At 44.2% G+C, this 25,921-nt stretch overlaps 1 protein-coding gene across 1 annotated transcript in view; it reads left to right on the top strand.

Annotated features, from left to right (window-relative positions):
- Tnpo (transportin 1) overlaps positions 1-25,804 on the top strand; it is a 64,255-nt gene extending 38,451 nt beyond the window's left edge. The window contains exons 16-21 of the mRNA XM_084576965.1: positions 772-870; positions 6,912-7,007; positions 9,262-9,337; positions 18,079-18,253; positions 18,533-18,645; positions 22,838-25,804. Coding sequence (XP_084433091.1) covers positions 772-870; positions 6,912-7,007; positions 9,262-9,337; positions 18,079-18,253; positions 18,533-18,640 — 554 coding nt within the window. The 3' untranslated portion in view covers positions 18,641-18,645; positions 22,838-25,804. The remainder of the gene's footprint in view (positions 1-771; positions 871-6,911; positions 7,008-9,261; positions 9,338-18,078; positions 18,254-18,532; positions 18,646-22,837) is intronic.
- The last annotated feature ends 117 nt before the right edge of the window (positions 25,805-25,921 follow it).

Here is a 25,921-nt window from a genome sequence, read left to right as displayed (position 1 = left end):
CATGCCGCCTCAAAGCTGCCACTGGAATGAAAACGTGGCAACATTTTCTGCATTTTCTAACTAATTATTAGCCATGAATGTTTTCCTTTCAGGACTACCCTTGAGCAGCAACTTTATTTCTTGAGATATTTGAATGATAGGCATCATCTACCCATTCAAGCAGGAGGCAGTCATCTTTGGTACTAAGTTTTGAAAATCCTTGCTCTGGTGGAGCCATGTAAAGTAGCGTAAACAAAGCTTTTTGGTCCACTGTAGTTACCAGCCTACACATGTATATCTCTGATACACTAAACTGTATACACTGTAGTGCAATTTCTAACCCCTTAGATGATACGAAGATGACCTTTCGTGGTTTGTAGACAGCGAGAATGAGCTATCTTGTTAATCTGACGGCGAGTGGACTATGATGTCCACGTCTCGTGGTTGTGTTTGTGTGTGCTGATTTTGTTCCATTAAATGTGTAAGGAATTTTCAGACTCTTGTTCACTGCATTATTTCTTGTCCGCGGTAGAAAATGATGCCAAGTTATTTTCGTTGTTTCGAGGCGTTAAATATTACGGCGCGTTACAATCGAGGGCATGTTAGAATCGTGCAAATAGGGCATAACCTTTCAAAAATCGACTGTTTTACAATGTTTTGATTTTCAAAGGTCACATCCCCCGCCCTTAAAGCGATATGAGCCCTGTGTGGTGGATACCCATGCTGCATTCCCTTTTGCTGTTGTCAGAGGTTTTTTTTCTATAGTTTATAATTGCGTTATTTCATTTTCAGCTGACTTTCTCCCCATTCTCGGTCAAAACCTGAACCCGGAGATAATATCTGTGTGTAATAATGCGACCTGGGCCATTGGCGAGATCTCTGTCAAGCTTGGTGAGTGCTCATTTGCTTACAGTGGATGACTAATAGCTTGAAGCATTCAGTTCAATTAGTGTGCCATATGGCACATTAATGCAGGGCACCCCGATTTCCACGGAACAGTGTTATTGGGAAGAACTGTGTGTGCATGCACGTGAGTGTGTTCAGAGACTTGTATGCATTGAACGCAAATCCATGCGTTCAGCGCACAGCCAGCGCAAGCTATTGGTGCCTATCGGAAGGAGTTTGTGCCTGAAAGGGGTTATTTGCGCCGTCTATCCCTGTTGCGGTTTCATGTACAGTAAAAGCTCGTTAATTCAAATTTCACGGGGCCGCCAGGCCAGTTCGAATTAACCAAAATTCGAACTAACGAAAGTGAGCAAAAATGAAGGCGTTTGATGCCCGGAGGGCACGAAAAACATTTATTTAGCAAAAAAAGTCTGTTATCATCTTCTGCTTCTTCTCTCTGAGGGCTACCGTACTCACTCGGTCTTCTAGCATGCGAATGCGACGCAGGGAGTCTTCTTCCCCCTCTTCAAAGCTGAAGAAAAGGCGCGCGACATTCAGCGCTCCCATAACTTCTGCCGCGGATGGACGCACGGGCTCTTGCTCCTCGTCGTCGTCCTCGTCTTCTGCCTCTTCTGGGACAGACTGCTCCCCAACAATTTCAGCGACAATGTCCTCATCACTTAGGGCACCGCACACTGCTGCATCGCTGTCTACTCCAACGTAATCATCAAAACTGACGTCCTGCAGCACAGCACGCACAGCCGCAGGCAGAGGCTCCGGACTCCCATCGTCGCCACTTTCTTTCATACTTCCGGCAGCAAAGCCACAGTGGTGGAAGCAGTTTGCAATTGTGGACGGCGTGACCTGCTCCCATGCACGCACCAACATGTGCATTGCTGTGAGCAATGTGATGGTGCTGGTCTTCTGGTTTCCAGTGCACAAAGTCATGCGCTCGATCATGTGGCGCCTATAGAAACATTTGATGTTTCTGATCACCCCCTGATCCATCGGCTGCAAGGCCGCAGTCGTGTTGGCGGGCAAAAAGACGAGCCTTGTGTCTTTCAGCTCGGCGTCGACTTTGTGTGCCGAGCAGTTATCCACAATGAGGAGAACTTGACGCTTCCCTAGCTCCATCCTCCGATCGAATTTCAAGAGCCATTTTTTAAACAATTCGCCCGTCATCCACGCCTTGCTGTTGGCGGAGTATTCCGTCGGCAGCGTCCTAATGTTCTTGAAACATCTAGGCTTATGTGCCTTGCCGACAACAAAAAGAGGGACCTTCTCCGTCCCGGTCATATTAGCGGCGACCAGAACAGTAATCCGCTCTTTGCCTCGCTTGCCGCCAGCGCAGCTGTCCCCTTTAAATGTTACTGTTCTGTCGGGCTGGAGCTTATAAAACAAAGCCGTCTCATCAGCATTGAATATATCATGTGCCGAGTAGCTTTCTAAGTACTGCTGCAGAGCACCGCTTCGCCACATGGCACAAGTTTCTGCATCCACTTCTTTGGCTTCTCCAGACAACACCCGGAAGACAAGATTATGTCTGTCTCTAAAGCGGTGAAACCATCCTTCGGAGGCGACAAAATCTTCCACATTCAAGCGCAGGGCGAAATCGGCCGCCTTCGCCATGATAATTGGGCCGCTCAGTGGAATGTCAGCGCTTCTCATTTCTTTCACCCACGTGATCACAGCGGTCTCAATTTCCGGATACTTGGCTAACCGAAGCCTTTTTCTGTTGCTGGCGAAATCTTCGGCTTCATAGGCATCCTCGATGGCCTTCCTATTTCGGACGTACGTCGACAACGTGCTTGGTGGAATCCCGTGCTTTTTCGAGATTTCCACTTTGCTGGCCTTCCGTTCATCCACCTTGCGTAAAATAGCCACTTTCTCCTTCACCGTCTTGGCACAGTATTTCCCACGCGAACACATCTCGCGGACACAAGCTCACAACAAGCGGCGTGCAAAACGAGGGCTCACGAAATGCAACACGAAACCGTGGTCGATAACACTAAAACGTCGTTCCTCGAAGGAGTCGCGGCAGGAAAGACTGTTTAGTACTTGTTCCAGCACCCTAGCGGCGCCCCGATGGTTGTGCCATCTATCGTTCTGCCGTGAAAGCTTCCAACGATGGTTTTTAACAGCGCCGCTTGGCGGCGCGCAGTTCGAATTATGGGTGGCGGCGCCAATTTTTGAGTGAATTAACGAGCTGTTACGCGCATAGACTTCTATGCACTGCGGACCGGACCACGATGACTATTTCGAATTATCCAAAATTTCGAATTAACGAGTTGGGAATTAACGAGCTTTCACTGTATTCACGTCCTCAGCTTATGTGCATTTAAAGCTTTCATAGAGCTCCACGAATTCGTGCGACACTCTCCTGGTTATATCGACTGGCAGTGCGCCGAGGCCTCATAATGCTTGACATCTGTTTATTTCTTGCCTTTTTCACATCATGACTATCCTGAAACCATTTTCAGCACATTAAAAGTTTTGTAATTCGTACATATATTAAAACGGTGGGTCCATGCCGACTTTATGCATTCAGATGCAGGCGCTGGGGATTTCGTGCTTTTTAGCACCGTTTTCGTGGCTCCCCCTGGGCAGCGCAAGATGCCTATTGGAGTCCGAAATATCGGCTGGCTGAAGAAGTTCGATTAGATTTGCAGTTGGGTATAGCATTTGTTTTCGTAGATAATCGATTCTGCATTTTACTGATGTCTGCCTTCTTTTTATTTCTTTTTTTTTTTAACGAAATAAACGCTACTCCCTACCATTCAAAATGGATTATGTTGTTTATTTTTTAACATGCTTACTGGTGAGTGATAGCATCAGGAGGGCATTGTGTCAGCCCATTTTAGCGCAAAACAAAGTAAAGTACTGTGTCACTCAGAGAATTATACATATGCACTCGGGGAAATCGGCAACGTCAACTTGGTAAACACCCTGCTCTTACCTTCCAAGGATTTTCAGTAGATAGCATACCACTGCCACAGAAGAATGCTTTTCAAACGCCGTTAACTTTTGTCCCCGAGAGAACATGATTTATTTATTTATTTTCTATACCTTCAAGCGCCGAGGCATTACAGAGGGGTGTAGACGAACAAACAACGCAAGAAAATTATTATTTTTTTTTTTCAAAGGCGGCACAACATAGTTAAAATGTAGGAACATACAGTATTCCAAGCAGTCAAGGAAATGCAGAAAAAGAAAAAGTACAGAAACAACAACAGTAACAGAAACAAGTGCAACACAAGAAACTGAACAATCATAGCAGAAAAAAAAATTCAAAAGAAAAAAAAAACAAATAACAAAGCACAAAGAACTATTGGTATCATATAAAAGCGTCCTCATCAGAGACTGACGATAGGCAGCATAATCCCGTTTACAAGCCACGGCAGCGGGAAGGTGGTCCACTCTTTCGGTGTGCAAGGAATGAAAGAATGCAAAAAAAATATCCATGCGGCAAAAAATTGATCCAGCCTTATGTTGATGGTCGACACGAGCAGAGTGATAGGGGGGTGTAGTGATAAAACGAGAGTGCAGTAACTGATGCTGATGAATTTTATGCAAAAAGCATAGGCATACAAATTTTCTGCATAGTGCAAGAGACAGTAAGAAAAGATTAGATTTCATAGCTGTGACACTCGCTGTTCGGTTAAGATTGGAAAGTATAAAACGAGCTGCATTATTTTTAACAAGTTCTAGTGAAGCTCAAAATGAGACGTAATGAGGGTTCCAAAGGAGGGCGGCATATTCTAATTCAGGAAGAACAAGTGTAAGTGTTTTATAAAGTACTAATTTTAAGACGGGGGGCTTTGATGAAGTTACGACGTAAATAGCCTAGCATGTGGTTTAACGCTGCTAATAATTGGTTCGATATGCAGTTTCCAGGTTAGTGACAAACATATGAGTACACCCAATATCCAAAGCGTAAGCGGAGGCAGTAGTATCATTTCTGGAGGCTCTCATTAAAGCGCACTTGCAAGGGTTTAGTTACATCTGCCATTTCTTACACCAAAGAGAAATGTTATTGAGATCAGTCTGAAGGTAGTGCTTGTAGTCTTCGGTGCAGATTTCGCGATATATAAAACACAGTCGTCCGCGTATAAGTGTATGTTAGAAGAAACGCAGTTAGGCAAGTCATTGATATATATCAAAGTGGGCTTAGTACAGCATCTTGGGGGACACCTGATGTTACTTCAGTTAAAGGAGAATCATAGTCATTAAGCATTACATATTGTGAACGATTAGCAAGAAAGCATTCCAGCCAGGCTAAAACATTATGATATAGGTTTAGAGCAGAAAGCTTAAGCATGAGTAGTGGTTTACCTTATCGAATGCCTTTGCAAAATCTAGAAATATGCAGTCGGCCTGTGAATTTTTGTCAAGAATAACATGCAGGGAATGTGTGAAAAGGAGTTGTGTTTCAGAAGATAAGTTTGCCAGAAAGCATGCTGGGCAGAAGTAAAAAAAAAGTTTGATTCCAGGAAGTTGAATATATTAGAATGCAAAATATGTTCCATTAGTTTGCAGGGAATGCTTTTTAGGGAAATGGGCCTGTAGTTCAAAAGTGAACATCTGTTACATGATTTATGTAAGGGAATCACCTTCCCAAATTTCCAATCTGAGGGCAGCGTTTCATTCTGCAATGACTGCCAAACAATTTTTTGCTTAGTAAAGGGATGAGTATATCTTCAAGTTTGCTTCAAGAGCTTTAAATTAATACCGTCGACGACGCACGATGAAGAAATTTCTAATGAATCTATTATTTTCTCAATACCACCAGGATCAATTATAACAGGAAATATACAGCAAAAGTTATTTCGCGGCACAGTGCATGTCGTATTTATATTAGACGAGGTAAAAAAATACGTTGTCAAGCACTACAGGGCATTCTGCCGGGTGGAGAGGCTCACCAGAGCCGTCCTGAAGTGAAATGGCATTATTTTATAGGGTTGACAACACTCCAGAATTTCTTTGGTTTACTTGATAGCATATTTGGCAAGGTGGTATTAAAGAAGTAAATTTTTGTGTCTTGTACAGCTTTCGTGTAATCGGCTTCAGCTACAGAATAGGCTTCCCAGCGATCACTTCAGTTACTTGCCTTTGCGGAATGAAAAAGACGTTTCTTTTTATTCAAGGGATGTTTAAGTGTTCGCCATATCAAAACGTGCCTCATATTTAGCAGCGCACAACATCGATTGAGCGCATCTTCAATTGCTTCATTCGTTACTTAGCATGTATAACAAAATGACTAATACGGAGGACGTTGTATAGGCATTGTGATCATTTACTTCCGAAGCGCACTTCACCTTCAGTTGTGTATCGCTATCGTCGACCATCTGCTTCGGAGAGTACAGAGCACATGTTATCAATGAGCTTTTTAAAGCCTCATTCAGGTTCACCTTATAGGAATTGAAACAGAAGATCTTTCTGATGCCACACCCTATATATATATATATATATATATATATATAGTACGCTGTGACGCGCCACATATACAACACGATACTTTGCATGGGCATGAAAGGGAGCTGGAATGCGGCAGTGGAAGGAGAACGTGCAACCTTTTTTATTTTTGCGCACTAGATGGCGCTCCTTGTCAGGGGCAGCAACGCTGTCGCGCGATACTTTCAGAGCCTGTGGCAGTGAGTGATAAAAAAAACTGAAAATTGTTTGGTTCTGCATATAACATGGGGCAGAAATCGGACCGCCAGAAGGAAAACTGTTTTTTATGGTATCTGTTACCTAGGAGAGAGCACAGTGGTAGCACACCACTCACTGGGTATCTCTAGCTAGGGCTAACTCACTTCACATGGAAGGTGCAGTGGATGGTGCTTTGGCAAAAGCCACCACCAATCATAGGAGGTTTAATTCTCTTACTAGTGCAACATAAATACTGTGCTGTCTCAATAAAAATTGGGTTACATTTGATCATTGAAATTGCTGTCCTTTGTTTGAAGGTTTCCCATGCAGAAGCTTGTTGACCCATTGTCAAATGTTTGCTACGGAACTCATGCTTTATACCCTCTCTCGATGTGCAGGCAGGGATATGAAGCCGTACATCCCCATGGTGCTCACCCAGTTGGTGACCATCATCAACCGCCCCAACACGCCCAAAACGTTGCTGGAGAACACCGGTACAGTGTGCTGCCTGCTCTCAGCTGGCTGTGTCTGTGTGGAGTGCTTCCTTTTCTTCTTCGGCCCCTCTTCTCTGTCGCTTGCATTGCTAGGGAAGGCAGTCTTTTCCTCTTGCAGGGTAGTGCCTTTGTATTAGACAGAGAGTACTAACAGGTGAAACAACAAGCGTGGCTCATCTGTTTCATCTTCCACTGCATGCTTGAGCTTCTTCTTCTTCTTCTTTTTTTCTTTTTTTTTTTTTCAAGATTGCTTCACACCCCTTATATATTTTGTTACTTTTAATAGCTGGGTATTTAACGGTTTATATGATTAAGCCTCCATAAATGGTAATACAGTTGCCCTGAGGTCAGTTTAACGATAATGTGCCTGAAGCACATTGTTAGTGGCCAGGTAATTTTGGGAAGTCTCTTCTTGTTATGCTCCAGTTAACTTAGATTTTCCATTCTGTCTAGGGAACACGAGAAATTAGAATATGTTCTTTTTGCACGTGCTGTGAACATTCTGTTGGTGCGGGTGAAGATTTTTCTTTTTATTTGGTGATAATTGTGCACTGCAAAAAATATATTTTGCATTTTTGCGCTGTTACAGTGTTGCTTGGGGTGAAGCTTGTCAGGAATTAAAAGGCGGCTCATGCCAGAGCTCTTGTGTTCAGGATTGTGGTGAAGTCTTGCCTGCTTGTGCCTGTTATGGCTTGTCATCTTCACTACTCTCCTTGTGGTGTTGATGGCAAGTTGTTATGCGCATTTTGGTAGGCAGATTGAGAAGCTGCTTTCGTTTTCTCTCTCTCTCACTCTACCACCTTTTTAATTGCAACACGCAGCTGATGTTCTGTGATCTAAGTGCAGACAGCATGTACAGATATATGTATCTATGCTTGATGGGGAACAATGGGGATTGCTCAAGGTACAGGCGACCTTGATAATTGAATGGCGAGTTGTAGCGTTGTAGCCCATCACATTTGAGGTTTGGGTTGCATCATTTCTGTTCAGGAGCCCATTACGAAAGAGGTAGCGTACACATTGGCTTAATGTGTATTGCCGCATATAAGTCCACTTTTCTCTTTTTTTTAGCAAAAAGTTAATTTGTATGCAGTTTGGCTCCACTGACAGTCGCTCGTAGCGGTATTCTCATGCGAATAGTCTGCAGCATGAGAGCGAGCTTGTGGTAACTTCCAGACAGGCATCTCTGGAGTGTGCATCACGCTAGAATTGAAACTGCAGAACCATTTGCAGTTTGGTTTGCTTAAGAGCCGGGCTGCATATGAGGCCATTCGCTTCCAACTGTTGTATCATTTCCTGTTTAATACATTGAGCTGTGTGTGCACTGTTGTGACATCCCACCGGAAACTGCATAGCAGATTGAGGGGCAGGTATGTTTTGATTGGGGGTGGGGGGGAGTCAGCTTATTTCTGATTTGGGTCATCAACTTATATGTGGCAGTACACAGTAGTTGGGCTGGGTTTGGGCGATTAGTTACAGTACGAAAGAGGCATTGGTTGCTAAGGCTTCGTCATTTTTGGTGAATTATCTTAAAATTCTCATTATCATAAGGCTTGTGAATTATTCAATACCAGATGTTTCTTCTGACATATTTTGTAGGGTGTGTGCCTCAGTATGGAGGGGGGTGATTATGCATAATCGTCTGATGTTGCACTTACCCATCAATCACTGAGCCTGGCTCGAGCTGTGCCGTCAATCCTCTGTGCCATTTGCTATTTCTCTTTGTTTGTTACTTTATTCTTATGATTGGGTGCGCTCTGTGTGTACACCTTGTTACGTGAATACTGTCTCTCTCTTTCTCATTTGTCTCTCTTTATCGACTTTTTTAATTATTTAACATCGATTTTTTCCTTTGGCTTACATGCACATTTGGCGTGTGGACCGTTGTTTGATTAATTGAACTGTTGCCGATGATTTTTTGCAGTGTGCTGTGTTTGTTTGTTTATGGGTTGTCTTTGCTTTTTCTTTTTTTCTCCTTTTTTTCTTCCCTCCCCTCCTGGACCCATCCCATCCTCCTGCTGCCACCACCTTTGCAACAACGACCCCTCCCCCCCACCACCCTCCGGCCCTCCTGCTGCCTGTGAACCCATCCTACACCTCATCGCCTTCTTGTAACCCTGCTGTCATCACACCGTCACCGCTGTAACTCTGGTTTCGTTGCCTGCGCCCCAAAAACAACCCCGGCCCTTCCCCACGTTCCCTGCTGCTGCTGCTGCCCACTGGACCTCTTCCTCCTCCTTCCCCAAACGTGTAGCCATTACGATCGGGCGCCTTGGTTACGTTTGCCCAGAGGAAGTGGCACCCATGTTACAGCAGTTTATTCGCCCGTGGTGTGTAAACCCCCTTTTTTATTTGTTTGTCTCTCTCTATACCTGTCTTGTCTTTGAAACAATGTTCTCTGTTATGCTTTCCCTCTTATTTTTTTTAACTTGTAATTGGTTTTTCCTTGAGTGTTAGTATAGCTTTTGGCCTCTCATTTTTATAGCTGTAGATTGTTCGCATTTACTTATGAGTCTTTTTTTTTTTAGTCTATTTCTTCCTTTACCTGCCTGTGCACTGCAGGCAGCACCGTACATGACGAGAGAGGGCTGCCCTGTCCTGATTACTCATTATTGACATAGATTCCTCCTGAGCACAACTGTGCCCATGGTTTGTTCTTACTAAAATTTGTCGGTGTAGCTTTTTTGTGTCTGTACTGTCATTCATGTGACAGCAAAAGAGTTGCTTTGTATTGGTGGTAAGTTTGGGGTTGAGAAAGGAATGCTTTTTTTTCCCACCGCTTGATTGAAACCGATGACATTATAGGAAACATGGCAAGGTGCTTAGGACTCTGTTCTGATCATTTGACAAAATTGGATATCGGGGGAGCCGAGATTTCGTGACTGGCAAACAAAGAAATGGACTCAGCAGTAAAAAATTACCCGGCCAAAATTAGTATCTTTTTAGCTGCATATTGTAGCATTCAAGCCGCCCGTCAAGCTGTGTGTAGGATGAAGGGAAACCTTGTTGCAGCCTTCCAAAGCCCTTGGTTTCTAAAGGCAGTGCGAGTGCTCCATGATGCAACTCAAAGGCAGCTGCGTAGCACGAAGACCTCTTAAACAAGGCTGTGACAATAATGCCCACATTTCAATAATACAGTAAAAAGCTTGTTGAATCACGGGACTGGAAAAAGGTTCGAATTATCTGATATTCAAATTATCGAATGACCTAGGAAAAACTGACAAGAACCATTTGCATAACGGCAAATTTATCGTATTTACTCCCATAACCCACCCACCCCCGATTTTTGGCTAAGAATTTGAAGAAAGAAAAAAATGCGTCGGTCGTTAGCACGTCCCTCCGTTCCGCACCGTCACGGTCCGCAACGCATTTCTTGCCAGTGGGCCAAGATGCTGCGCAGGGATAACATCATGGTTTACCTTTTGACGTTTGCTCTAGCAAGGGGCAGAGCGAACCTGGCAGAGTGCCACTTGTCTTGCTGTGCAAGCCTTGTTTTCAGTACATTCGCTTTATCATGTACTGGCTAGGGGTGATTGGGGCGGGCACCATCTACTGCCACGCGGGATAGCGGCAAACGCCTTTCAAAGCGAACGACGCTAAAAGCTGGCGTCATGATGGCGGCTGACCCCCGTGCTTTCTTTGACTCATGGTTGGAAGGATGGACAACTCTCGGAGGGGAAAAAGATGGGAAAAAAAATCTTTTTTTTTTTTTTTTTTTCCTTTTTTTTTTTTCCGGGTAACTCGGAGTGCCCATCCGAAGTCATAGCCTTTCATGGGTGTTGGCTGGGAACAAGCCGACAGTGCTTATCCGTATTTCCGAATTAACAGGGCTCAAAGTAACTAGTATTTTGTTGCGAGTTTCGGAAGTTGTGCGGAAGAGAGAGCAGGCAGCCGCCTCCGAGGCCGCTAACTCCTACCCTCTGGTGCCGCCGGCCGCCATGCCGGTCATGGTGCCATTTAGGCGGCTTTAGCTTGACCCACTTTTTGCATGGTTTTACCTGGTTTCATTATCTGACCTCGTTTTGGACGTGTGAAGCCTTTAACTGCGTCACTCATTCACTGAGGGGTTTTTTTTTTCTTTTCCCAGTGCTGTGTGCCAAGCTGCCCAGATACGGCGGCGCATATTTCGAATTATTCGTAGCGGCACCGACTTGCATTCGAATTAACGGGCTTTTTTGTGCACAGATCTTTACGGAGCTTGGCGGAACCAAGTAGTGTAGTTCGAATTATCCGAAATTTCGAATTATCAAGGTTCGAATTAACGAGCTTTCAATGTATTATTTCTAGTGTGAAAGCACGTCTAGCGTAGCATGACGGATTTTGGTAATTTCTGGATTCCATCCTCATTAATATTGCTGTGGTAATAAGTAAGCATGTTTTCTACATGTGGTTATACTATGACTTGCTATTAGTGAACTTGACAGCCTGAGTACCACGACCAAGGTCAAAGCTAAATACGCCTAATGAAACCTGTGTGAAACGGTTTAGAAAATGCAGACAATGCACATTGGTTTAACTATGCCTTAAGCTTGGTCAGGCTTAACCAAGCCTAGCAGGCCGAACTGCTTGTTTTTAGTGCGAACATACTTTACACGCGCAACTCGTTCTTAGCTGTGGCTAAACCATTCTATTCTTTTTTTTTTCCCCCAGCTTGTGAAAGTGCCTCTTTGTGAGGAGGAGAGTGTGTGCCTTCATTATTCAATATTCAAATGCTGCCAGCACTGGCCAACTTCAACTGCACTACAAATGCAGCTAGACAAGCCTGGCATAATGAGAGGGCTACTTTTTCTCTCTCTTGCATACATAATGCCACAAATCTATATTGCACCAAGTGGTCCAACTCCCTGTTCTCAGTTATCCTATGCCAGCTTTGCCACAGGATTGGAATAAAATAGATAAAAATCGTGCTCTTTACTGCCGTTGCTGTAAAAATAATTTGCAGGTGCTTTTGCAACCAAGGTGTGGTGCTCCTAGACATCTTTTTTTTTGTGTGTGTGTGTGTGTGTGTGTGTGTAGGCTACGTGGCTTTGCTACCCTGCTGTTCACTTTCTTTCTTGCTCAGGAAAAAAAAAAAGCTTGTTTAGTTCGTCGTCTTTCTGATAAAGTTGTATTGGAGCAGTCGCTACGCTGAGTAGAGTACTGAAAGGTGTGAAGTTGATGCCTTCACGTTCTTGTGTGCACTTGGCAGGACAAGCTGACTGTTCAGTATGTCAGTTGTGTGCGAATGTGCTGCCCGCAGTGCCACGGGTCGGGAAAGGGGGAACACTTTCCCCCCTAATCACCCGTGTGCTTCATGAGCCCTTTGTTTTTGTAGTCTCTCATTATAGAATAATTTTTGTCTCTTCCTTCCAAAATAGTCTTTTTTTATTATTATTATTATTATTATTATTATTATTATTATTATTATTATTATTATTATTATTATTATTATTATTATTATTATTATTATGTATGATCACCGATGCATCTGCTTCTCATGGACCAGCCTGGCTGTCTTAAACTGTTAGCCATGCTTGGCTTCTTGTGTTAGCACGTGCAATGCGCTGTTTGAAGCAGCGCTTTATCTTGTCCACTTCCTGGTTTTGTGGTGTCAGCAGGTCTGGTGTAAAATAATCTTAAAAGAATGGTTCTCTGGCTAGTGCACCACAAAGTGAGATTTGGAAGTTGTGGATGCTGTTCTTTTATAATGCTGCAATTTGTGAGCATGATTCTCTTTTTGTGGTCTGTTGGTCCTGTTCGAATTGTTTGGAAATTCGGGCAGATGGGTCTCGGTCATGAGCATCCTGATGTCGTGTGCAATATGCGGGGACTTCCATATTGGACATCCATACTTTAAACAATTCCTGTTCGTAAATTGCTGGCTTAGTGGAGTGCACACATTGCTTGCAAGGTAGCATAGTACGGTCTGCGTTTATTGAGGTGCAGTATAAAATTGGTACTTGCCTGCGATGAGAGAGAAGCTGCTGTCGACTTGTGAGTTCAGTTGTTGCAGATGTGAGCCAAGCAGCTGGTCCAATGGGCTGTTCCCCATGCTGGACAGAGAAGCAATGAAAAGGCTCGGTAGGCGGCCACTTGTTTTGAAGGTTGCCATCATATTTTTGCGGTGCTTTAAATTAAGGAGCAGGGGCTCTTCCTCTTCACTACAGTTTTGTCAAATCTAACAGAATTTTTGTGGAACCGCACAACCTGCCCTTCTTCCGCCAAGCTGAGCTGTCGCTCACTTGTCCGATTGGCGGGGGGCGCAGCCCATTTCGACCGTTCAGCCAGCTGTTCCGAAATGTGCACTAGTAGGCGACATCAATTTACCACTTTATAGACAGTTAGGGCTAGTGCCAAAGTTTCATTACTTCTCAAAAAATGTAGACCATAATGTCCTGCACAGTGAGTCCAGAGTCTTGCCCCAGCCCTTAAATATGAAAGTCCCTGTAGGTACAGCACTCATGAGTGCATTGTTTTCTTATCTGAAGCCTCCCAGAGGCTGTGAATGGCAGGTTCCCCCTCTCCTCTTTTTTTATGTAATGAAAGAGCAGCCGTTTTTTGTGCATGTGTTTGTAGCAGTCCTAGTCAAGACCAGAGCTACAAACAATGGCAGCTTTGTCACTTGGGTCACTGTGCAGTCCCGTACCGACCACAAGGCTGTTCTTTCTATACTTGCACCAGTATAGAAGCGAAAAGCATAAAGCTTTCATTCTCTGCATCGGAGCTGTCTCGCTCTTCTGACCGGATCAACTTTGCCATTTGAGGGAGCATGTGAATAGACCCTTTGTTAACAGATTCAGAAACAGAGCATGGTCGCCAGCCTTTAGCTTGCGCTTATTGTTAGCACAGTAATAACGTAGAACAGGTGCAGGATGAGGTCTGTGTGTGCACAAAGTGTTCACTTTCCCAGCTAATGGAACCACGGCAACCTTAGACTTTAGTCTACCAAAACATGAAGTAATTGTTTTGTCAAGGCTACACTGTAATATATCATATCCACACTCCCAACCAGGTGACAAAAAAACGCTCAGAATATAACCAACCATTCATAGATTATAAAAAAAGGCATTTAACTTGCTAGAAACCTTATCAGTCATGCAGGCACTGCGAAATCGTGATTTAGATTAGCCACATGCAACGGTGTTGGAAGATATCTATAGTTCTCCATAAAGAAAGTAATAAAATTCCCACAAAGACGGTGCTAGGCAAGGAGGCTTGATCTCTCCAGTACTATTCACCGCTTGCTTAGAGGAAGTAGTCAGAAACTTGGATTGGGAGCAGGTAGGGATCAGGGTTGATTTGAGAATGCCATAGTGATCTGCAATTTGCTAATGAATTTGCTTTGCTAAGTAGCTCAGGAGACGAAATGTAAGGAATGAATGGCATAGATAGGAAAAGAACAGTATGTCTAAAAATTAATATGCGGAAGCCTAAAATAATGTTCAACAGCCTTGCAAAGGAACAGCAGTTACAATAGGTACGGAGGTACTGAAAGTTGTAATGGAATATATCTACTTAGGACAGGTAGTAGGCACAGATCCAGACCATGAAAAGGAAACAGCTAGGAGAATCAGATTGGGATGGAGCGCATTTGGCAAGCACTCTTAGATAATGGCGGCTTCCCAGTGTATCCCTCAAAAGGAATGCATATAGCAGCTTTATCTTAACTATACTCACCTATGCCCGCCGGGGTGGCGCAGTGGTTACGGCGCTCGACTACTGTTCCCAAGGATGCGGGATCGAATCCTGGCCTCGGCGGCCGCTTTTCGATGGAGGCGAAAAGCAAGGCGCCCATGTGCTGTGCGATGTCAGTGCACGTTAAAGAACCCCAGGTGGTCGAAATTTCCGGAGTCCTCCACTACGGCGTCTCTCATAGCCTGAGTCGCTTTGGGACGTTAAACCCCACAAACCAAACCAACCAAACCAACTTTGTACTCACCTATGGAGCAGAAACGTGAATTTTATGAGCAGGGTAAACATAAATAGTAGAGATCTCTGGACTGAAAAAGGGTAGCATGCACATTGGGTTGAGGAACAAATGCAAGTTATTGTCAATCTGGCTGAAGTAATGATACAGTAGGCACGGGCGGGATCTGTTATGCTGAGCCAAGATAATCGATTGTGGATTAAGGTTAATGGACTGCATTCTAGGGGAAAATGAGCGTAGCAAGAGGCTGCAGAAATATATGTGGGTCTCACCGGACTGGAGTGTAGTCGGGCTGATGATGGTGGTGATTTGGCAGGTACCCTGGGGTCGTGGACAGTATTCCCAGTACGCCTCAAAAGGATAGTATGTTATATTTTGCCAGAACAGGGCAGACAGAATAATCAGTTATTGAAAGGAAATTGAGAGGTTCTGATGGGCAAAGAGAGAACAGGGGGGGGTTGAAATGAAATGGTAGTTGCACTCCAGAATAAATTGTAACGGGCAGAAAATGTAATGCAGAAATAAAATATTAATTTTCCCTCAGGTGGAACATAGCCGGGCGTGTCAGCTGGGCTGGTGAGATTGGGAAAGTTTGTTACAGGACGGGTTAGTATTGCTTTGGAAGGGGAGGTTCTATAGGGGGACAGAACTGTGGTGCTGATGATGATAACAATGTTTGTCATCGCCAACGTAGTAGTAGCTCTCAGCATTCAATTGGCAGCACTGCATCTTTCCCTTTTCACAACCAGCAGGTCTTGTTCATGTGAGATGGCGTCATAAGGAGGGAACGCTGTCCTGGCTGCAAGCGCGGGAGACAAGCCACACTATTTTATTGGAATTGGGAGGGAGGTGGAGATTGGCTTGCATTTTTTCGGGAAGCCACACTATTTTATTGGAATTGGGAGGGAGGTGGAGATTGGCTTGCATTTTTTCGGGAAATCCTGTGCTCTGACGTGGCCGTCATGGATGCGACAGACCAAAGTAATCCTGGCCTTATTGAACATTTCCATAGCTGGAAGTGGCACGCGGTGACTTCGGGTAATTGACTTGGCCAATTTTTGTAGTCTTTGTGTTCCATTTAGCGTATGCAAGGCACAAACTTCACAATAGCTTAACTGATTGATACAGGTGAGGCTTGTATGTATCAGCAGCACGAACACAATTGGGAAAAAATGCATGTAGGACAGAGCGTTGCATTTTTTTTTTCCTGATTTGTGTTCGCACTGCTGATGCATATGGACCGCAACCAAATAGCCCGGCTGATCATGTTTTTCAAGGTGAAGCCTGTCTGCAAAATGAGGGAGCATTATTTGTTTATTTTTAACAAGCTGTCAGCTTGAGGCTGTGGTCTTTCCGTAAAGCATTCTCTTAACCCTCAGCACAGCTTTTTACAAAGCCCTCATTCATTGTGGTTGTCATCTGCAGCTCTGCATTGTTGTCTCTTTGGCCTTGGTTCTTTTTTAAATGAGGCCTTGCTTTCGCTATAGCCTGGCATTGCACACGACCTGTGTTGCAGCCATGAGGCATGGTGAATGGACAGGCCACTCACTTAACTCATCATCACATAGCTCATCATTCAGTGGGGATCGCTGCCAGTCGAGCAGGCCTAAACATGGGTGCCTTCTGAGTATAGCACACAATCATGCAGTTAACTAGGTGCAAGCCAAGTGACCTGCTTTTTGGACGTACCTCGTAAAATGTGGCCAGCCTAAAATTTTGTACCTTAACTGAGGTTCGGGTTGTCCAAATTTCCGGCAACTGCACCTGACAAGAAGCTTGTGCAGCGAATACACAAGCACAGCCTCATTTCGTGAGCCTTCTCTGCTTTCGTTTATTCACTTGGAAGCACTGTCTGCCTGCGAAAAGCTAGGTGGCCCTGTAGTTTGATGTTCTTGGCTAATGATTTCTTTTGTGTTTTTCTGGATTGTTCGTCCGAAGCAGGTTTAAGCCGGATTGGGTGTGGGGTTTTCATTTGTTTACAAAAAATTTTTCTCTGTTCATAATCGTAGTTTTCTTTAGTTCCTTCTTTACTGGTAGTGCAGGTGTGTATATTGCTTAATCACAGAGGTCGGAGTGTGCAGTCTTTTCTTGTTCAGGTCTCATAGTAGTGACACTGTCATTTTGGTTTGGCAGTGCAACCTTGTGCCAGTGCACTGTTATGCCTGAAAACACCACTTTTTAATCCACCACCCATGAGAGCAGTATAAAAGATGTCAAACTTAGGGTTGAAGGCTGAAAACCTTTTTTTTTTTTTTGTCACAGGTGTGCACAGACAGTTTGTCTGATCCACAAGTTTTTTTTTTATGGGAGTATAGGCAGCTAATGTTTGGGCTCTTGTTTTATTCTCTCTAATGATGCCTAAGACATTACTGTACACAGATCATCAAGTCATATTTGCCTACCTCCGCCGGGGTGGCGCAGTGGTTACGGCGCTCGACTACTGTTCCCAAGGACGCGGGATCGAATCCCGGCCTCGGCGGTAGCTTTTCGATGGAGGCGAAAAGCAAGGCGCCCGTGTGCTGTGCGATGTCAGTGCACGTTAAAGAACCCCAGGTGGTCGAAATTTCCGGAGTCCTCCACTACGGCGTCTCTCATAGCCTGAGTTGCTTTGGAACGTTAAACCCACCAAACCAAACCAAATATTTGCCTACGACTGCTGAATATTTTATACTCGAATTTTTCTCACCTGTTTCGGTTTCAACGGCCGAGCGATGGCTGTGACGTTAAAGTGAAGTCTAGATCACTTGAGGGATCAAACTGCAGCAATATAATCATTCCTGTGTCGTTTGAAATCAATACAATGATAAAGGCAGCCTGCCTCAAGAACAGGAATTGCTACAAGTGAAGGATTTTATCACTTTTATTTTTTTTTTTTTTCATGCCGCACATCAAGACTTTATTGTTACGTTATAACCATCTCTCGGCTGCTGGAAACGAAGCTGATTAGAAAAATTGTTTATACATTATTTCGCGGATCGATATACAGGAATGACCTACGCATCGTTAACGAGAAGAAAAATGCAACCAAAATTTGCTGTCTATACTCTTTGAAGTACAGGGTCATTTGAAACTTGAATGGCAGTGCTACCATTACTGGGAAGCTGCTGTCTACAGTGTCTCCCTAACCGTGCTGCTCTTGCTTCTATCTACCCTGGGGCTCCAAAGGTGTTCGTCACTGCGAAACATTAGGGACAATGAGGAGAAGGACTCTGCCTTTCGTGGCATCTGCAGCATGATCAGTGTGAATCCGGGTGGAGTGGTACACGACTTCATTTTCTTCTGCGACGCCGTGGCGTCCTGGGTGAATCCCAAGGCCGACCTGAAGCAGACGTTCCACGAGGTAAGAGCTGTTGACCCCTCAGTGTGTAGATGTAAAAAAAAAACAGGTGCGTTTATGATTGGACAGGTCATTACATTCACAATGTTGGCGCCAGGTGGTGGGGGAACTGAGAAGGGTGCTTGTTTGTTCCTTTCACATTGTAGCTGTGCCTGTGAATTTGCCATCACTGTAGCCCCTTTCTGTATTCGAATCGTACTGTTTTCAGAATTAATTTGATTGAAATCACTAGCAGCCCTTTGATGGAATTACGTTGATTCATTTTCTGGTTTTCTGTCTCAGATACTGCATGGCTTCAAGAACCAAGTTGGCAGTGAGAACTGGCAGCGCTTCTCTGAACAGTTTCCACCAGCACTCAAGGAGCGTCTGTCAGCTAACTACGGGGTCTGAGAAAGGTACACCAATGGTGGCAAACATTTTATTGGGAAAGATGGGTCTTGTAGCTCTCTTTTGGAGCTGAATTCTCAGACCTTGCAAGTGTCGCAGTGTTGAGAAAAGTGCGGTGTTTAGTGTTTGACCTCCGTCTGTTGGTCTGTGCCACCATGAAAAGTCCACCTGGAAGGAGAATAGGCTAGGAAATGCTGAGGACGTGATTGAATAGGTTTCTATGTGTCGATACCTTTCCAGCCTGGCAAAAGTAATAAATTGCTGGTGGCACCACAAATGACAGGAAGCATGCATCCAGCAAATGGCCAACTCTGGGCAGCATTTGCTATGGCTGAACTCCTTTCAACCCCCTTCAGCCAAGGAGCTCGATTATATTCCTCAAGTGGACGGAGGGGGTACTCTTAGTGATCTTGAGTTCTAATTTACAAAAATTAATTATTGACCTTCATTTCACATTTAATAGCAATTGTAATATTTTTTTTCTTGTAACATAAGTGTTTGAGCCCATATAAATAGTTTCTGCGATTCATTTCTCAAACTAGGAGCACATCGTGGTCAGCAAAGCGGACAAAATTGCTGTTTATATGAAGTTCAGCGCATACACGTTTCACTGCTCCCATGCTAAAGTCCTTGCAAGTATTTTATTTGCACGATTCTAACGGACACCTTTTTTTTTTTCTGAAAGTAAGCGTTTAGAGACACATGCACGTTACAATCTCACCCAAAACTGAAAAAAACGAAATTTCTGAACCAGAAACAAAGCAGCTCAATAAACCACAGCCGATAAGCTTCCGGTGAGCCGCATTTGTTTTTTGGTTAAGTGTTGTCCAGCTGCTCGATGTGCGCTAAATCATCGTATCACGGCGTGAATAAGCCCGTAAAGGATTGCCTGCATGCCATGCGGGCAGCGGCTGGCTCTCTGAGCAGGCCCTCACGCAGTCTCAAGAGAGCATTGCGAGATGGATTCACGACGCGTGGAAAGCCCTCCCACTAGCAGTGATCTTAAGTGCGTTTTAAAATGTGCAATTTCCATTCCCTTAGATGGTACTGAAGATGAACTTTTGTGGTTGATGGACAGCGAGAAAGAGCTGTCTTCAGACAATGACGGCGAGTAGCCTATGACGACACCGTGTCTCGTGGTTGTGTTGTACTGATTTATTTTTTGTGCACAGTAGAATCGGTGCCAAATTATTTTTATGGCTGTGAGGCGTTAAATATTGCTGTGTGCTGAAATCGGGGCCGTGTTGCAGCTGTACAGATACGGTAGTCATCAGAAGGGCAGCCTTACACCTCGCAAGTAAGAAGTGCCTAGTTTTCCCTGTTCTGTCTATTCGAGCTGCTTTCTCCTGCACTAGAGCCTGTCTCGGAATGCTGCTGTCTATTTTCAGTACTGGCTATATGCTCTTTTGCATAATGAAAGGCTGTGAATTTAAGCTCAATATATAATTACATGGTCCTGTCCTATAAGGTGTATACGGCATGTGGGATTAATCATCCAAAAAAAAGAAAACACAGCTGCGAGAGCTGTCATAGTGGATGGGCTCTGGATTAATTTTGACATGCAGTTCTTCAACATGCACTCTGATACCGAGGTGGCAGCAAGTGTATAGGAAACTCAAGTTTCACCGCACAATGGCAGTGACGCATTTCTCGCGTGGTGGCTTAGTGTGAAACGCCGGGACGTCGGCAGAGCAGACACTCTGCTAGCTTCCTGTGCACGCGCGGCAATCGAGTTGGGCCAGGCGGTTTTTTTGGCAATATACAAACGCTTCTGAACGTGCAAAACGGAGGCACTAAGTAGTGTTTTGTCATGGGCAACCACAACAGCAGGCAAAGCTGTAAAGGACGAGACTCGCATGTGAAAATATGCAGATTCGTTTGTCAGCCCTTCGGCAAGACCTGTTTTCCAACCGACTGGTCTCGTTTTGAGACATCTCCATTGTTTGTGGATACAAAAATAAGAATAATAATAATTGGTTCACAGGAAGGGAAAGGTGCAGTATCTGTCACATTTGTTTCTGTGAACACCTGAACCATGCTGTAAGGAAAGGGAGGAAGGTGGGAATGAAAGGGGAAAGAGGATTTGTAGTGGAGGGCTCACCTTTAACCATCTTTAACGTGCGCTGACATTGCACAGCACACGAACGCCTCTTCATTTCGCCTCCATCGAAACGCAGCCGCCGCGGTCGGGATTGAACCCGGGTACAGTCGGGCGCCTTAACACTGCACCACTGCGGCGGGGCGAAACAAAAAAGGGCCAAGTTCAGTTTTCTGCTTCAACTCAGAAATGTCCACTTGACAAGGACAGCTTGGAGATGTATCGAAAGTACAATGATTTAATACCATGCCTAGAAAATGAAGAGGATGGAGAGTTCTCATGCGTCTTGCTCTCCATGAGTGACTTATTTTGCCGATTTTCTGTGCTCTCCCCCTGCTTTGTGAGCGTTCTGGAACGAACCAAATCAAGATATTCAGCGTGCACTGCAGTCAACTCGCATGTGTGAAGCTGGCCAAGGGACACCTGCCTCTTCATTTCTAAAACAACCAAGAAAATATCGAGAAATGAAGCCTTTTTATTGGAAAACATGCCTTGCTGAGTACTCTTTACAGATTTTTGTGAATTGGCCAATAACAAAAGTATGTCGCAGGAGTACCAAAAAAATGCACCTATGGCTTGATTAATGCTACTCACATGGAGGACCCCATTTGCGTGCCAGGTTTCATGAGTGTAGACCAAGTATCTTGAGTGAAGCACAACTATTTCAAGGGTGATTCTGATCTTTACACATTTTTATATTATTTGAGATATGGGTAATGAAATTCGGTGTGTATATGTATTTCTTCCTGCTGTTTTCAAAAATATAAATTGTTTCACTATGTCTCAATTAGTTCTTATACTATGGAAACTTAACTGACACCTAATTAGGTAATTTATTACGGGTCGTTAAAACACTTTTTCTTGATATTATTTGGTTCCGATCAAAATTTAGCTCTAGCCAAAGGCCTGCCATGTGAAGCTCTACTATTTATATTGTCATTGAGGCGCATTAGCATATAAATATTTCCAATTATGGTGATGCCTATAATTTTTAAATATAATTCGCTGACATACTCTCCCCAAAATTTGATATGTTCAACCTAGCAACATAAAAATAGCATAGCTCCACAGACCAATCCTTTCCGAATTCAACAGTATAATACTTACTAAAAATTTTTCCACAAGAACATAATGAAAAGTTCCGTAAGGCTTGTCATGTTGGCCAAAAAATGTGTAGTTGAGCTTTGACACTGACTGCAGAAAATTCTGGGAGGAATCTTCAACTGCGGATTTTATTTCAGTGTTCCCTACCTGTCCCCTTTCAAAACAAAACAAAGTGTCTTATTCCAGCCAAGGAAACATTTTGTAAAAAATGTTGAAGATGTGTGAATGATGAAATTGTAATACATATTTTCATGAGGTTATGGCTTGACTTTTATTTTTTTTTATTTTTTTTTTTTTTCTTTCTTAGCTGATGAGAGAGCAGGGCTAGGGTGTCCAGCTCGAAGGACAGTATTTTGAGCCCTGAAAACTGTTTCTTGGGGGAACTAGAGGTCCAGTGCCAAGTAAGCCCGAGTAAAATAAAACAGGGCTGTGTATAGGTCCCATGCTACAGCCCAAAACAACGAGGAGCGAGCCACTTTATTTCACTGTGCTGATAATACTTTTACTTAAACGTATTATATACGACAGTATAATTACATTGCAGATTTACCTCACTCATTGTTTGGTCAATAGTGACTTGTCGGCGGTCGTCTACTCTGCAGTGAGCGTGTGAATAAAACGTTTCTCGCTTTTAATTTAGTTTCCTGCTTTGAAATCCGCAGCAGGTTGCCCAATCATAAAGACTGAAACCAGGTAGTGTGCCACGATGCGCCAGCATATGCACATGTTAGAAATAGCCGGCAACTTCCCAGTTGCTTTTCTGTCACAGACGGCGCTGCCCTTCAGGAGCCGCAGCGCCATTTAGTAATACTTTCTGAGCCTATAGCCCTGTACTGCGTGTGTATAGTCCCTGTGGAGGCTGCGACCCCAGTTGTTATAGGTGTGTAAGATTGTTAGGCAGGTCAGAATGGGCTTTGAGACAGAGTGAAATATTCAGAAATTTGTCAGATGGTTGTGCATCTCCTACGGAGCAAAGACAGTCTGTTTCTTGCTTGCAGGGTGGCCTCTGTCCGAGGGAGAGAAATGGGCTGGGAGGAGGAGGTGTCGTATGAGGTGAAGAGGATGCCATGGGTGGTGTTCTCTATGTAGCCACTAGGAGGAGGAAGAAGCCGATGTGTGCCCCACCAGCCAGCGCCGTTACGTGCCAGGCCAACCGCCGCCTCCGCATCGCACACCGCCGTCATCGCGAAGAACCATGGAGGGGAGGGAGGGCACGCGTTCACGGGGAGGGGGCCGGAGGAGTCGCCCAGCGACAGCAAATCGCGTTCGCGCCTCGTGCGATGGACATAATTTCGCGTTGTCCCCCTAAGGAAAAGCTTTTAAGCTTGGTCGAAGAGAGGGTCTGTCTCAAAGTCTTGTTTGCGTCAGTTTGGGATAGATTCGCGTTTCCACATCTCTAGGTTAACGGACGGGTTTAAGTATGAAATGCGCCTTGCACTGTGCAAGACCTGTGTGTCAGAGCTGTAGGGGTCCAAAACACGGACAGTGGAGTGACACTGAGGTGTTTCAGCTGCCAAATTTTGGTGAGATCAACACCCAGGAAAGGAGACATGCAGCATCATCGTGGGAAGCTGGAACTGTTTCAAGCATTGGAACAATCCCTCAACAACTTGCAGCATGTCATCCTCGAACTGTGCTGAACTTGTGTCCTCGCCAGCTCTACGGACCCGCAAAGCACTCGCCAAATCTTTCTGGAGCCAATGAAAAGGAAGCGCAGTCTCTGGTGCACAGTGTCACTCTGTAGCATTCTCTAGGGTTTTTTTTTTTGTTATTATTATTATTGCCAATGGAAAGCCATCTCCTTTTTCTTGCGGCTTTGCAAAGTCATTGCAGTCTTTCATTAGTGAGGTCTGCAGTGATGGGATCGCCTCCCTTTCTCACATTGTTAACGCGTTTTCCGGGGCAAAGTCAGAAATTACCTCGCGGATGCAATCGATAGTCTACACGTTGTTAGGTCACTATGCGCGCGTGCCGAGGGTTAGGCTGATATTTTTTTTACAGGACTTGTATCCTGTGTGTCCACCTTGTGGCTTGTTTCTTTATTGTTGTGCAGCCACTGAGAACTCTCCTTCTTCCCAGTGCTGTTCAGCTAGGATGATTTCCGGGGCTTTGCCAACTAGTATGCTCTTGCTGTGTAGTTTATGGAATTAAGTGACAGTCTGTTTTACCCCAGTGCTAGGATATGTTTTTGTCTTGCCAAAGGCAGCTTTCCCTTTTTCTTTGTTGTACTTAAGAAGACTATTTTACCATTTTTTGTACAGATTTAGGACTGTCAACTTGTTTTTTAGTGTCGAGAAAATAAAGTTCCTGTTTTTTTTTTTTCTTTATTTCTTAATTACTCGTCAGCAGGAACGCGACAACTTTAATGAAATGCGTCGGGGTCCTCAGGTTACACCTTTTTTTGTGCTGGTCAGTCAGTTTAGCAACTTTAGGAGAGTGAAACAAATTGGTCTTTTTGTTTTAGCTTTATTGTTAGGTTAATACTTTTTTTTAATTATACAATTTTTCTCAAAGGATCTGTGATGATGTTACAAATACTAGAGTGCAAGAGATAAAATCGTTGTTGTACAGGGAGTATTCTTCACGTATCGCTTTTTTCCATCGTTTATTTTTCACGGACGACACGCATAACATGGGTGGGATGGGTGGGAACCGCGTGAATGTGTTAGCGAGTGCGCGTGTGAGTGTGTTCTTTTTTCCTTCGCGTTTTAAACTTTTTTTTTTCTGTTAACACATCACACACACAACTTCTTGTCATTCCTTGTGATGAAAGGCTCACCTGGCGAATCTGGTTTTACTTTGGGCATGTTTGAAAAAAGTCCTGACCGAATCAAAAGACCCATGAATTTACTGGTATGGAAATAGAGTTGTTCTTGCAGCTCAGTTGGAAGGCACGAAATCGCGTTGGCCCGCCGCAACATTGGTCTTTCTTTGTTTGATAAAATGCATAACTTATCTAACCTTGATGTCTTGGTCTGTTTGCCCCCTTCATCTTTCTTTTCTCTTCCTGTTTCCCCTTCCCCGTTGTTTTCTCCAGCTTATGCCGCTATTTTGGCCATGGGCAGTTGTTTGCTGTTTCATTGTTCCTAAATTTTTGTAGGCTAACAGCCGCTTTCGTTGCTTCTTTCTCTGCCACCAACTCCACAGTGACAGAACGAAGTTGCTAGTATATCCAACTTGTGTTGTTTCTGGGCTGGTCCCTAGTTTCTATTATCGCTCAGCAGTTCTGCCGAGCTGTTTTGTAGTTTTGCTCCGTGGCTTTACACCTGTGGGCGAACGTGGTTAAGCATCCTTGTGCTGCTGCCTGAGCCCGCTTTTGAGTTGGGTGGAGAAAGAAATGCCATTGTGGAATTTCTTTTTTGAGGGAAGTGGAAGCTCAAAGCCTGTCCATTCCACCTGGGCAGTGGTGTTCCCATTCGTATTTGTTAGTTGCTGCATGTACCTGCCTGCCTTGGGCACTGTTTTGTGCTTATTGTCATAGCCACGAATCTGTCCTCAATGGGAGCAGTTATCTGGTTGTCCGTGTGCCGTGAAGCATTCTCTCTTTTCCAAACCTTTTTGCATTGGTGTGTAGATTCTTGTGATGAAGCATGTAGGAAAACTTTTGCTGGTTCTTTATATTTCGTTTCTGCTGTGTGCCATTACAGTTTATTCCTTTCTCAGCAAAGTCTGATCTAACCTTGAGGTGTTTATTGCTCGTTTGTGTGGAAAGTTGGAGAGATGGTTATTAGTCATGTGCTGTGCTTAGTGGCTCTAATTCTTGACCACTGTTTACAGTTAAAAAGCAGAAAGTGATATATGGGGCACAGTGGCACTGCCTTTGTTATTCGACGGTGATAAAAAATGCAACAGTGACTTCCTGCTTTTTTTCTCTGTGTAATGTGCATGAGCTTGTGTGTACCTTGGTTTTTATTCACTTCAGAACATTCACCCGAAAAAAAAAATGCATGCAGTTGTTTCACACACACCCTTGTGTCTGTCTCCATTACTCTAGTTTCCTCTGCCAAAGAGGTGGCTGGTACACTAGGGCTGGTGCACCAGTTAGAGTGGCAAGACTAAGGACCCTCTGCAGGTCATTAGCT

This window comes from Amblyomma maculatum, chromosome 8 (assembly GCF_055883805.1).
Source record: "Amblyomma maculatum isolate TAMU_Amacu chromosome 8, ASM5588380v1, whole genome shotgun sequence".
In the NCBI taxonomy this organism is placed as follows: Eukaryota; Metazoa; Arthropoda; class Arachnida; order Ixodida; family Ixodidae; genus Amblyomma; species Amblyomma maculatum.
This window is presented reverse-complemented; position numbering and strand designations above follow the sequence as displayed.